The following is a 15,502-nucleotide window of genomic DNA, read 5'->3' as shown; positions in this document are numbered from 1 at the left end:
CGAAGGAGATATAATTTCAAAAAAGCAGACTGGGAGAAGTTCAGCTCAACCCTTGATAAAATAATATCAGATATCCACCCAACACCAGAGTTTTATGATCAGTTTGTTGAAGCTGTGAAGAAAGCTTCCCGCGCTTCCATACCACGAGGATGCAGAGTTAACTATATACAAGGTCTAACTTCAGACACAGCTGCCCAAATGAACACATATATTTCACTGTTTCAGGAAGATCCACTAAGTGAAGACACTATCTCAGCTGGAAGGAAACTGCTTTCCTCAATTGCAGAGGCAAAGAAAGATGCTTGGATCAAACTTATGGAGGAAACTGACATGTCAAGGGATAGCCGAAAGGCTTGGAAGCTTCTCAAACGACTTAGCAACGATCCAACAAAGGGACCAGTCCATGCAAATGTTACGGCAAACCAAATCGCAAATCAGCTTGCCATCAATGGGAAAACAAATCACCCAATAAGGAAGATGGAACATAATATCCTAAAAAGCGAGGCAATGAAGTCCAGTAACCTATCCCGGCCATTTGAAATAACGGAATTACAGAAAGCGATTCAATGCGCCAAAAATGGAAAAGCGGCAGGATTAGATGATATCACAATAGAACAAATAAAACACTTCAGTTCAACCACACAGGCATGGCTTTTAAAATTCTTCAACAACTGCTTTACTTCCCTAAAAATTCCAAAAATATGGAGAAAATCCAAGGTGATCGCATTTCTGAAACCTGGAAAGGAACCTTCGAACCCTAAAAATTTCAGACCAATCTCCTTACTCTGCCACCTATACAAAATAATGGAAAGAATGTTGCTCAATCGCTTAATGGGAGTAGTAGACCAAGTCCTAATCCCTCAGCAATGTGGCTTCCGCCCAGGAAAGAGTTGCACAGCACAGGTTTTACATCTAACCCAGCATATCGAGGACGGGTTTGAAATGAAGAAGATTACTGGTGTGGCTTTTGTGGACCTCTAGGCCGCCTACGATACAGTAAATCACAGGATATTATTACACAAACTTTATAGAATGATTACAGACATCAAGGTAACCAAGATGATAGCTACTCTCCTGGAAAATCGTCGCTTTTTTGTCGAATTCCAAGGACGCCGAAGCAGATGGAGGAATCAAAGGAATGGACTACCTCAAGGCAGTGTACTGGCTCCTGTTCTTTTCAACATCTACACTAATGACCAGCCATTACCAGAAAATACTAAAAGCTTTATCTATGCCGATGACCTTGCACTTACTACTCAAACTGATACCTTTGATGAAGCAGAGATCTCTTTAACTGCTGCATTAGAAGAGCTAGGTAACTATTATGAGAAAAACCAACTCAAACCAAATCCAGCTAAGACTCAAATCTGTGCGTTCCATCTGCGGCATGCGCAGGCCTCTCAGAAACTCAAAGTACTATGGAAGGGGAACTTACTGGAACACTGCTTTACGCCAAAGTACCTGGGAGTTATGCTGGATCGCACATTAACATATAAGAAACATTGCCAAAACCTGAAACAAAAGATAGCTGCCAGAAACAACATTCTACGAAAGTTATCAGGAACAAGTTGGGGAACACAACCACAAACAATTAGAACATCAGCTCTAGCTCTATGCTATTCTGCAGGAGAATATGCCTCCCCAGTTTGGTACAGGTCAGCTCATACGAAGCAGGTTGACATAGCTTTAAACGAAAGCTGCAGGATCATCACTGGATGTTTGAAACCTACACCCATTGAGAAGGTCCAACTTTTAGCTGGTATTGCTCCCGGTGAGATTCGTAGGGAGGTAGCAGCTAACAAAGAAAGGCTCCAGGCATCTTCTTCAGAAGCACATCCTCTCTATGGATACCAACCAGCCACACAGAGGCTAAAATCTAGGAAAAGTTTTCTCCGCACATCAGTCAACCTTGAGGGGAAAGCAGAGAATGCTAGAGTCACAATGTGGAAAGAAAGAATCCACCACCTTTCCAACTGGATAGAGCCAAAGGAAAGTCTTCCATGTGGACACCAGGAGAAGTGGACAGTATGGAAAGCCCTTAACAGACTCCGTACAGAAGTCGGCAGAACCAAAGTAAACTTGCGGAAGTGGGGCTTCTCAAGTGATTCATCACTTTGTGATTGCGGAGAACAGCAGACGATCCAACATCTATGTCAGTGTGTCTTATGTCCTTCAATGTGCACTATGAAAGACTTGATTGCAGCCTCCCCCAACGCTATTGACGTCGCCCAATACTGGGCAAGCATCATCTAGCTCTTGAATATTGTTGCTCTATCTGTGATTGTATAATAGACTTGTATATTTGTATAGTAGAAATGTAGATGTTGCTTTTTGTTAAATATCTATAAGTTGATACTTCTGACACGAATAAAGAAAGAAAGAAGAAAGATTGACTTGTCTCAGTCTCATCCTTGGCTTTGACAGTATGAAAGTGACTGAGGTATGAGTGATGCTAGTAATACCATTCCTTATGCAGCCAGTCCCTGTTATGGATGGTGTGAAAATATCGCTCATAGGGTCGGTTGGTGCATACATTTCAGTGGGCTTGGCAGACTGATATGTAATAGCAACGGCTGGCTCGGTGAGGAAAGCAACGGGAAACTACCTCACTCCTCATTTCCATAGTACGCCTCTTCAGTGACGCCTAGGCTATTTATGACAGCTGTTGGCGGAGCTGCAGAGGATCAAACCAGCCTTCGGGCTGAATACCCAACATACAATACGGACTAGCTGTAGTTCCCGGCTCTGCTCGGGTACTTTTATGAATGCTTTTAGGATTTGTATTAACTGTTTGAAATGATTTTTTAATATTTTTTATTGTGACGTTGATTGATGGTTAACGAATTCTTTTATTGTAGGCCTAGACATACAGTTATTGTTATGTGTTCAATTTTAAGTTAAAGTGCGAGATTATTTAGTTTCGCATTGACCCATATTGTCCGGGAAGTAGTTGCTCCTTTCGATTAAAAGTAAGTTATAACTAGAGCCCAGACTTCCATACACTATCAAAACTCGAAATATGCATGCATTCATGCACTATCATACAGCAAAACATGCACAATAACGTAGAAAATATACACTATCAAAATTCAGTTCAACATGCTTACATTTTCAGTTCCTCTTGAAAACATTGTACAACAACTCATTTTTCCAAATTGTCTTGACTTAAGCTCATCTGTGTATCTGTCAGTACATTCTCAAACACAGAAAAAATTATCTTTCTGCGTCACAAGTGCATACTTAAATGGAGACATTTGGGACAATGTGAGGTCAAATTGTACATCTTTTGCATTTTCACCACACAAAATGTGTTTTTAAGCCTGGTGAAATCCAAATCTGAATTTGACGAATCACTTTGTTAAGCTGACGCAGCTACTTCTCCGTGCGATGATTGCAGACACGTTTGAATGTCTTCAATAACAGCTAAATATTCGACAAGGGGTAGACCTGTAGCTTCCAACTTTGTTATCGCAGCAGGCAATTTCCCAAAATTTTATTTTATATACATTAAGTCTTGCTGCTCATTCCTTTTGCTGGATTCCACTTGCGCATCTACTGGAAAACTGTCTATGACCTGAAACCGAAAAAAAAAAGTTCAACTAAGTGATATTACACCTAATCAGTGGTATTAAGTTCATTGATGGTAAATTGGATTATAGGACCTGTAAGGCATGTACTAACTTCGGTTGTCAGGTAGGATGTCATGATTACATTCTATTTCACTTCGTATCTCAATAATAGACATGTAACGTTGAAAAAAACGGTCCCAAATTTTGTAAATCTGCATTAATAAAAGATACTATCAAGTAACTTAACATTATATATGCGCCAAAGTCAGAAGAAAAGCCGTATTGTGCAATATAAACGTCCAAATATTGGCTATTATATCCAAAATCTTCAAAATATGCATTATGCATGACTTTTCTCCTAAAAAGACCAAAACATGCAAACATGCACGGAAAAAGAACGGTTATTTGGAATCGTTAAGTCATGAAACGAATATTTGCAAAGTTTGAGAAGTGTAACCAGGTTATTTAAAAATACGCATTTGCATGGAAATCCGGGCTCTAGTTATAACTATGATTTACGCGTAGTGCTATAGATATCGTCGTTGTTACAGCAAAAACCCCTATATCCCAATGCTCTTCCAATCCATAATCTCTTTAAGACTGGTCACGCCTTCCAGCCACATATGATATGTAGTCCATCAGAACAAGGGCGAGTTAGCCGTGCGTGTAGAGGCGCGCGGCTGTGAGCTTGCATCCGGGAGATAGTAGGTTCGAATCCCACTATCGGCAGCCCTGAAGATGGTTTTCCGTGGTTTCCCATTTTCACACCAGGCAAATGCTGGGGCTGTACCTTAATTAAGGCCACGGCCGCTTCCTTCCAACTCCTAGGCCTTTCCCATCCCATCGTCGCCATAAGACCTATCTGTGTCGGTGCGACGTAACGCCCCTAGCAAAAAAAAAAAGAACAACGTTCATTGTGTTCATTTTCCTATGGTTGCCCGTAAAGGAAATTGAATCTTTCCGTACCGCGCTGTATGAATGTATGTTTGTATGATGCACTTACGCACTCCTACAGGATTTAATGTTCGTTTTCCTTCACATATTAGTGACCCCAAAAACTATGGACTCGACACTAATATCAACCGTTTTGATTAATTTGTTCACGTCACTCCCTCCCCTAGGAGTGCTACTGGCGTCTTACGCCCAACCGCACTTTATTTTTTTCAGATAGTAAGTCATATGTAGCCTCCGTGGCTCAGACGGCAGCGCGTCGGCCTCTCACCGCTGGATACCGTGGTTCAAATCCCGGTCAATCCATGTGAGATTTGTGCTGGACAAAGCGGAGGCGGGACAGGTTTTTCTCCGGGTACTCCGGTTTTCCCTGTCATCTTTCATTCCAGCAACACTCTCCATTCTTATTTCATAGCATCTATCATTCATTAATAAATCACTTTGGGAGTGGCGACACCCATCGTACTAACAGTCTATATCTACTTCATTCATTACATCCCTGACCCGGTCAATGACTGGAAAATAGGTGGTAGGTTTTCATTTTCAGTAAGTCATATGTATACCAAGTTTGGTTGGGAGCTGTGGTGAACGTACAGCTGGTCGGTGTAAAATCCCCACTTATTTCTCGCTGTTACTCATCAATGACAGTGGAGTATTGATGTTTGGTGCGGTGTCGTTGGCAACCGAATCGAACTTCTACCAGGGAACATTAAAAGGACAGCGATACGCATCATTTCTTCAAGACATTCTAACACTTCTCATGGAGGACGTGGGATTGGAAACTCTTCTATCAATGTGGTTCCAGCATGATGGGGGGCCCCGCACACTTCGCACATGTTTTCAGGGAAATTGCGGATGCAAAGTTTCGAAATCGGTGGATAGGGTGGGGTGCTCGTATGAGATAGTTACCTCGACCTGACCTGACGCCTTTAGGACTCCTTTCTGTAGGGCGCAGTGAAAGACAGTGTGTATCGGAACCCCCCAAACAACACTAGAGAACATGAAACAACGTATTATTGCGGCAAGCGCGGCAATACCTGCAGACACACCACAATCTGTGCAACGCTCTCTTGATCAGTCTGATCACTTTGAACATCAGCTGAAGTGACACAGTTTCATCAGATAAGATAGGTAAGGTAAGGGTGTATTCTGCCCGAAGGCAGGTCCGAACCTCCGCATAGGTATGCCTGAGCCGGAGTACACGTACGGTAGGATGGCCAGTTCCTTTCCGCTCCTCCCCACCAACAGCGCGTGGCAATCCATCCAAATGTTGGCCACGTCCAATGTTGCTTAACTTCGGAGATCTCACGGTGTTTCAACACGGCTACGGCCGTTCGCCATCAGATAAGACGTTACAGGTTATTTGTGAGTGCGTTTTCCGTGCTAGATATACAGTCGAACCTCCATTACTCAAATTTTCAGTATCTCGAAGTAACTTAAATTTCCCGACCGTTTGTCTATTCTTCGCGTATATTTCCTCCCTTAAAGCAAAAAATACTCTGTAACTCGAATTTTGTGCAACATCAGCTGTGCAATACGACATTTGTGATTTGCGAGGAACAGTTAACAAGTAAAGAAAGATTTACAGTGATGCTGGGAACTAATATGACGGGAACCGAAAAACTAAAACTTCTAATGATCGGAAAATTGGCGAACCTCGCTGTTTCTCGGGTGTCAATTAATTACCGGTCATGTACGAAAGCAATCCCCGACGTCGCGGATGACAAGCTCCATTTACGAAACTCGGCTGCGTGGTATTGACGACAAGTTTCAACGTGAAGGGAGGAAGCGAAGCGAAAGCGAAGCGAAAGCGAAGCGAAAACAAGTTATTTCATTCCTCTCCTCAAACGAGGAGGGGCGGGCCATCAGCTCAACAAAGGAGCTCTTCGGCCGTTTAGAGGAAATAATGAGTGAAGAAGATAAATTGTTGGGGGGGGGGGTGTCGTACACACCAGAGGGGGAAAATAGTGAATGAATCTGGCGTAAGGGCACCATCACAAGAAGCCGGGACCCAGGGAAGACCCGCAAAGCACCCCGCGCAGGCAAACCCCCACAAACACCATGGGAAGAGGGACGAGAAATTTATTGACATATTGATGGATATCGGGCGCGCAAATCGGAATAGATACAATTATACAGAGAGTTACAAAGTATTCGTGAAGGGAGGAAAGGTTAACAGTAACAAATAGGAGAGATTAACGGATTTTTTCCAAAGGTGTTAACCGACGAATGTTTCTTGTTTCACAACTGTAAGTGCTGTACCCTTAAAAGTTACTATAATAAGGGTTATAATTAAAGTGACGCCGTAAAATCGAACTTTTGAATACTGTTCAAAATAATGTGCTCAGTATAAGCCCGTATATACATATTATTCAATTATGTGCTACACATGCTCAAAAACGGTGTTCTCTTTATCTCGAAATTTCGATAAATCGAAATAAAATTTAGCTCCCGAGGGCATTCGATATATCGAGGTTCCACTGTAGTGTAGAAACATGAAGTTTCAGGGATATAGGTAGGTAAGGGTTATTCTGCCCGAAGGCAGGTCCGAACCTCCGCAGAGGTGTTCCTGAGCCGGAGTTTACATGCGGTAGGGTGGCCTTTTCGCTCCTCCATTCCTTTACCCCCCACCAACAGCGCGTGGCAACCCATCCAACACTTGACCACGCCCAATGTTGCTTAACTTCGGAGATCTCACGGGATCCGGTGTTTCAACACGGCTACGGCCGTTGGCTCTGGGATATAGGGCACTAGTTATTATGTTTTGGAAAGTAAAACCGAGGCTGTCATCACTAATTGTACCTATAGTTCTATAGTTTTCAGTTCGCTAGACAAAAACATGTTCAAGTTTTAAAATGTAACTTTGTGTTAAAAGTTATTTGTTTAATTTTCTGGATTGTGCTTATTTCCCATTGTGTGAGCCCCTGACATTGGTATGTTTCTGTGCAACTAGATGTTTTATATTTTGTTTCGTTTTCAAAATATTTGAAGTGTGAGGGCTGCCTGGCCGAGGCGGTAAAGTCGTGCTCGGTTCACCCGGAAGCACGTGGCTTCGATTCCCGACAGGAAGTCGCAAGATTTAAGAAATGAGATTTCCAGTCGGGAGGTGCACATGGACCTGAGGTTCACTCAGCCTCCATCAAAAATGATTACCAGGTTCATTTCTGGGGTGGCCGAGCATAGAGTTAACCACTCTATACCACAAAGTGCCGAGGTGGCGTCTTTAAAAGTAGGAAAGATCACAATATGAAGATAAAATTGGAATTACAGGGCGAGTTGGTAGTGCGGTTAGGGGCGCGCAGCTGTGAGATCGCATCCGGGAGATAGTGGGTTTGAAGCCCACTGTCGGCAGCCCTGAAGATGGTTTTCCGTGGTTTCCCGTTTTCACACCAGGCAAATGCTGGGGCTGTACCTTAATTAAGGCCACGGCCGCTTCCTTCCCATTCCTAGGCATTTCCTATTCCATCGTCGCCATAAGACCTATCTGTGTCTGTGCGACGTAAAACAAAATAGCAAAAAAAGAAAAAGTTTGAATTCAAGAGGACAAATTGGGCCAATATTCATTTATAGGAAGGGGATTGGAATAACTTACCAAGGAGATGTTCAATAAATATCCAATTTCTTTGAAATCATTTAAGAAAGGCTAGGAAAACAACAGATAAGGAATCTGCTACCTGGGCGACTGCCCTAAATGCAGATCAGTATTGATTGATTGATTCAATGAAAACCACTGGTCCCGTGTGTACAATGCGTACGTACGAATTAAAGCCATTTGTTGGATGTCACATAGTGCAGTGATTTCGCTTGAAAACGTGGATATTTCTGATGCGTACGTCTTCTCTAACTTCAAAGTTTTGCATATACTTGATATCATGGGCGCCCGCAGGATCTTTTCCAAGGGGGGGCACATTAACAATTTTCTTGAACATAAATACCAATATAACGTCAGCAACATTAAATTGTTTACAGAAATTTGCGAATATAACAGATGCTAGATGACTGTCAGTAAGTTCAGTTTATGAAATAATCTGGTATGATATTAAACAATTGAACATCAACTTTTTAGAATTCCAGGGGGGGGCAAGCGCCCCCCTTTGCCCCCCCCCCCCTTGCGGGCGCCCATGCTTGATATAAAAGCCCGCTGACTGGGTTGTTCAAGCTAAATTAATTTTGCATTGCCACAGACGGGTGACTAGGTTAGCCAACGACTATGCTGGTGTGATATGCATCATGTTATACCAACACAGTTTCTGGAGCAGGAGTGCGCCATCTCTCCCCAAACATCGGGTGAGATAGCGCGCTACATTTCTGGAAGAGATGGCGCGGTATTCTTTGAATTACCATTTGTGACTTAAATGTGTTTTAATTCTCTGATCAGTTTGTTAATAATATATAAATAGCCTATATGTATTTTGTTTAATTCTATGACAAATTATACTAATTATAGAGAAGAGACAGCTGCTATAGCCTAACCGAAGTTTGTGGTAAATGCCTTTTATACAATATAACTAAACTTAAGAATATTTCCAACAAAAGATAAATCTCAATGAGCAAAAAGAACAAAGTGCAATGAAAAGTTGCAACCACTGTCACAACGGGAAAGAGCAGGAAGGAAGGAAAACCTCATGAAAAGAAGCCGCTAAAATGATTCAAGATGGGCAAAATAATGTGCAACAAGTGTGTGTAGTGTTGGGAGAACTATTATTTGACACACACACACGCGCGCGCACACGCACACACAAAGGACGATTGGATTAAGTGCACCGACTGCAGCAAGTGGCTGCATGGATCGTATTGTATCCATAAGAATATATGTAATGATTGTGGACGAGAGAGAGAGTAAGGCAGAATATATCCAAAAATGACTGAGGGGTGAATTTTCTAGGTTAATAAAAATTGTTTCATTAATGACCAATGTATTACAGACAAGTGAATGTAAATAAGGTAAATAAATCTGTTATAGCTGTTATCATAGTTTACTTCAAAATTACAGCCCTCCTTAGCAAATCAAGCACATAAAATCATCTCAGCCGAAAACTAGGGGCAGATGGCGCAAGTGACACACCTTCAATCAAATCAGTAATCTGCTTACATTAAGACCATTTCCTTCATAAGGCAGTGAAGAGAGATACAAACAGTGACGTTTAGCATAATGTTGTATGTCCGTCGCTCCCTTCTCGATCCGCCAGCCAGCTACACGCGTGCCAGTGTGTTATTCTTCGAGCCTCGACGCGCAGCTCTCAGTGCGCGTGCCTGGAACGTCGTGTGTGCTATAAAAAGGAGCTCCTAGTCTGTCCAGACGCCCACTGACCCCGGTGTCCAGCTCCAGAATACACCCTACGTCGAGCACGGAGGCTACTCCTCTTGAAAATGTGCTTCGGCCAGGTGGACTGAATTTCTGGCAGTAAGAGGTCTCACCTCGGGTCACCGCTGTCCATGCCCAGTCTTACCATTATATGCCACTATCATTCCCTAGCTAATGCAAGCTCCCATTATCGACTTAGTTTCGCTAAGTAGGAACTCTTCAGTCATTCAACTTACGTTAATGAACTCAGACACTTCAACAAGGAAGGACTCTCTGAGATATTTACGTCAGTGCTTCTGATAGTTTTCGACTATCAAGAACTTTTCATGTCACAAGGACTATTTTTCCGAAATAGTAGTGAACGTGAATACTCCAACATGTATACAGTGTACAAAGACAGACTCTTTTCTCCAAATTCATAGTTCAATTTGCTTCGACATAACTTTCAGTTTTGTTAGTATAAATATTGTAATTTTACATGTGAAGTAAATAAAGAAGTTGTGTTTTTGTAAACCCAACCTTGTTTACAACACGAAATCTTGGCGAAGACTTGCTGCACGATCATTAAAAAATCCCCGCCTTCTCTCCCCGGCTGACTCTAGAGATAACTCGAAAATTGTCAGTTGCATGCATAATTATTATTATTATTATTATTATTATTATTATTTTGCAAGTTGCTTTACGTCGCACCGACACAGATAGGTCTTATGGCGACGATGGGACAAGAAAGGGCTAGGAATGGAAAGGAAGCGGCCGTGGCCTTAATTAAGGTACAGCCCTAGCATTTGCCTGGTGTGAAAATGGGGAAACCACGGAAAACCATCTTCATGGCTGCCGACAGTGGAGTTCGAACCCATTATCTCCCGAATACTAGATACTGGCCGCACTTAAGTGACTGCAGCTATGGAGCTTGGTGCACAATAATCTGGGGATGAAAAAATTGTTCACTACGCTTCAAAGACTTTGTCACTAATTAGTTCTGCACTAGTTCACATCTATGTTGCTTAGTTCAATTAGGATGTTTTTTTAATCATCTGAAAGCTTATGAATGTTAATAAAGTTGTCAAAACACGAACGGGCATATGCAATATAAAATACATTAATTAACAACATTTTAATGTGAATTAAGAATCAAATCATAGCCGCGTCCACTTGCATTATTCTCGGCACCCCCTTGTCGGGGGCGCAACCACCACCACCACCACCACCACCACCACCACCACCACCACCACCACCACTTTAAGGACCACTGCTTTAGAGTAAAAAAAGAACGAATATTACGAACAGACTGAAATGTGAAATATGTTTAAAAGAAAACAAGGTAAGGTTGCAATTTAGCAAACAGATAATGAGCATGACACATTTTTTTTCGCACAAAAAAGTATAAAGTATAGTAAACTCGTGTCCTAGTCCTGAGGTGGTGCAGTTCTTTTCAGGCACACCCCAGTTGGAGGTGAGCTGCATGTGCCATTTTAACCACATACCAGCCCTGCTGCCATTCTTAAATTTCTGGCAGTACGGGGAATCGACCCCGGCCCCCCGAGGACGGGAGAGTGATAGCACTAACCGTTACCCTACGGAGGCGGACATATGACGAAGTGCCAGGAAGACAGAGCGAGTTGGCCTGCGGTTAGGGGCGCGCAACTGTGAGCTTCGATTCGGGGGATAGTGGCTTCGAACCCCACTGTCGGCAGTCTTGAAGATGTGTTTTCGTGGCTTATCATTTTCACACGAGGCAAATGCTGGGGCTGTACCTTAATTAAGGCTACGGCGGCTTCCTTCCCATCCTATCCCATCGTCATTATAAGACCTATTTGTGACGGTGCGACATAAAGCTGATTTAAGGAAAAAACACTAGGGAAGATATCTCTCCTGCGCCACCATCCAGCATCACGCAGACCCACCATACAGCCGGTTGCTAATACTTCAATAATCTCCCCTAGCGCACTGTCACTGCATGTGCTTTAAATGAGGTTCGGAATGCTGTTACAACGGCGTATTAGTCGCCATCATTTTGAAGAGGCGTTATAATGCAACTGATAATCCCGATGTTACACTGGGATGATACACTGGTAATTTCACGATTGAAAAGCCTACAGAGCTTGTATATTAGTTATTCACAATCGGTGAAATTAAACTATATTTCCCTTCTCACAATTTCATTATTATTATTATTATTATTATTATTATTATTATTATTATTATTATTATTATTATTATTATTATTATTATTTGACAGGCGGACATTGTGCTGCACTCTCCATGGGCTCCACGCTACGACCCCTCTGAGGAGTACGAACCACGATGCCCGCCCCCAGCGGCGGTCGGCAGCAACTGCGGGGCTCCGGTCTGCACCTCAGACAGTGACTGCCAGGGTACAGGGCCCAAGAAAATGTGCTGCCACAACGGATGTGTGCGGACATGTGCTGAACCAGCTCCTCCACCCATAGGTAGGTCCGATCCAGCACTGTAATTCTTTATTTGTGTTTTGTGTGGAATGAATAGCCGACGACTTTTTTAAAGTGAAATTTTCCCAACAGGCATTAAAATCATTTAATTTATTTTAAAATAATATTTGGAAAAATACACAAATTAATTTCTTTATCATCGAAAAAGTGCTAATTGTTTTATTCGCGCGCTTTTGTTGTTCACAACGGACATCCGATGTGTCTAGTCTGACTCTAACCACACGCTCTGCCCTCGCCATCAATCATTCTGCGATTAAAGAAGCCCTCAACCTTTCTCCTCTTGCCACCGCTATCCTTAATAATGACCGCTCTCCTGCTATCTCTTACCTTTTCCCCACCCCTATCACGTAACTTTCCCCTCTGTCCCACTGCCTTTTTATTCTAACTTTTCTTTTACTGGATATTATGATGCTCCTCGCGGCAGTGGTACCGGCCTCCAATATCTGTGTCTGAGTGCTTTACGACACTACCAGTGTCATCTCTATCCGTGTTCATTTTCCATCATTCTGTGTTTTTCGCGTCCTCATTGTTTCACTAGTGTTCGTCCATTTCTTTCTGCTTCCACCATAGTGTTTTTCGTATCGTACGTCAAGTTGAACTGAAGACATTTCTCTCTCAGTACGATGTGTAGTGCGTTTATACTTTGTGTGCCAACCGAAATCAATGAAAAATAGACTGACATGGAAGAAATCACATAATATTTCCTTGTTATATACTTGCGTATGTTTTACATTTTCTCTGTTTCAATCTGTATTTGATTATGTTTTGTTTTCAGTGTGTACGAGACATACTTCTATGTATGTGTTCCAAAATTCTACTTTTATGTACTCACTCACCGGCCAAAGAGCAACATGTTTAGCTGGTGGCCCGCCTGCCCCTTACCGGGCAGGAATTAAATAACTATTTGAATAAAGAATAATAATAACCACACGCATTATCTCAGCACCCTTGTTGACTGTCTAACAAGTGTAAAAAGAATCCATGGATTTTAATCTAAAGACGTAACATGATTTTATGAGTAATCGCTATTGAAGTAATTATAGTAATGATGACTGGCAAAAGTAATATAGCCTAAAATATGCCATGCATAGTGGAGTTTCAAAGTGGGGAATATTATTTGTAAGTTACTCGTTTTTTACAATTTGCTTTACGTCGCACCGACACAGATAGGCTCTTATGGCGTCGATGGGGTAGGAAAGGGGTAGGAGCGAGAAGGAAGCAGCCGTCGCCTTAAGTAAGGTGCAGCCCCAACATTCGCCTGGTGTGAAAATGGTAAACCACGGAAAACCATCCTCAGGGCTGCCGATAGTGGGGTTCAAACCCACTATCTCTCGGATGCAAGATCACAGCTGCGCGCCCATAACCGCACGGCCATCTCGCCCGATTGTAAGTTCAATCAATCACTGCTGATCTGCATTTTTTTTTTTTTTTTGCTATTTGCTTTACGTCGCACCGACACATATACTATAGGTCTTATGGCGACGATGGGACAGGAAAGGCCTAGGAATGGGAAGGAAGCGGCCGTGACCTTAATTAAGGTCCAGCGCCAGCATTTGCCTGGTGTGAAAATGGGAAACCACGGAAAACCATCTTCAGGGACTGCCGACAGTGGGATTCGAACCTACTATCTTCCGGATGCGAGATCACAGCTCACTAACTACTTTTACAGTTCGTGGAGATGCCGAGTCGTTGACGGAATTTTAGCCTGAATTTTGTTCATGTGCTGGTAAATCTACCAATACACCTTCGAACACCGGACGAAGCCGGGATCGAGCCCGCCAAAATGGTCTTAGAAAAGTCAACGCTTCATCCGTCCGAGTCGCTCAGCCCGGCACTATTATGATTATTATTATTATTATTAGTATTATTATTATTATTATTATTATTATTATTATTATTATTATTATTATTATTTGCGATAAGGCTACGTGATTACAATTTAGGAGCTATCTGACGGTGAAATGATGGCCTTGGCCTAGATAGCCAAGAAAACACACAAGACGTTTCGACGTACCGACCAGGGGTCACGTCATAATCTTCAGGTCTTCGGGCTGAGCAGCAGTCGCTTGGTAGGCCAAAAACCCACCGGGGCTGGTAGCCCTAGGGTATAGTTTTATTTTTAAACATATTCATATACACTGACTGACAGAGCAAATGCAACACCAAGAAGGAGTGGTCAGAACTTTATGCCAATTGCAGGGTAGACTGACGTCACTGAGGTATGCTCATGATGTGAAATGCGCCGCTGTGCTGCGCACGTAGCGAACGATAAATGGGACACGGCTTTGGCGAATGGCCCACTTCGTACCGTGATTTCTCAGCCGACAGTCATTGTAGAACGTGTTGTCGTGTGCCACAGGACACGTGTATAGCTAAGAATGCCAGGCCGCCGTCAACGGAGGCATTTCCAGCAGACAGACGACTTTACGAGGGGTATGGTGATCGGGCTGAGAAGGGCAGGTTGGTCGCTTCGTCAAATCGCAACCGATACCCATAGGGATGTGTCCACGGTGCAGCGCCTGTGGCGAAGATGGTTGGCGCAGGGACATGTGGCACGTGCGAGGGGTCCAGGCGCAGCCCGAGTGACGTCAGCACGCGAGGATCGGCGCATCCGCCGCCAAGCGGTGGCAGCCCCGCACGCCACGTCAACCGCCATTCTTCAGCATGTGCAAGACACCCTGGCTGTTCCAATATCGACCAGAACAATTTCCCGTCGATTGGTTGAAGGAGGCCTGCACTCCCGGCGTCCGCTCAGAAGACTACCATTGACTCCACAGCATAGACGTGCACGCCTGGCATGGTGCCGGGCTAGAGCGACTTGGATGAGGGAATGGCGGAACGTCGTGTTCTCCGATGAGTCACGCTTCTGTTCTGTCAGTGATAGTCACCGCAGACGAGTGTGGCGTCGGCGTGGAGAAAGGTCAATTCCGGCAGTAACTGTGGAGCGCCCTACCGCTAGACAGCGCGGCATCATGGTTTGGGGCGCTATTGCGTATGATTCGACGTCACCTCTAGTGCGTATTCAAGGCACGTTAAATGCCCACCGCTACGTGCAGCATGTGCTGCGGCCGGTGGCACTCCCGTACCTTCAAGGGCTACCCAATGCTCTGTTTCAGCAGGATAATGCCCGTCCACACACTGCTCGCATCTCCCAACAGGCTCTACGAGGTGTACAGGTGCTTCCGTGGTCAGCGTACTCTCCGGATCTC

General features: G+C 43.6%; 1 protein-coding gene across 1 annotated transcript in view; it reads left to right on the top strand.

Annotated features, from left to right (window-relative positions):
- Nucleotides 1-15,502, top strand: part of LOC136867102 (uncharacterized) — a 422,324-nt gene that overhangs the window by 258,736 nt on the left and 148,086 nt on the right. The window contains exon 2 of the mRNA XM_067144205.2: nucleotides 12,065-12,275. Within this exon, the coding sequence (XP_067000306.1) occupies nucleotides 12,065-12,275 (211 nt within the window). The remainder of the gene's footprint in view (nucleotides 1-12,064; nucleotides 12,276-15,502) is intronic.

This window comes from Anabrus simplex, chromosome 3 (genome assembly GCF_040414725.1).
Source record: "Anabrus simplex isolate iqAnaSimp1 chromosome 3, ASM4041472v1, whole genome shotgun sequence".
NCBI lineage: Eukaryota > Metazoa > Arthropoda > Insecta > Orthoptera > Tettigoniidae > Anabrus > Anabrus simplex.
The sequence above is the reverse complement of the archived record's forward strand: the minus strand, read 5'-3'. Positions and strand labels throughout refer to the sequence as shown.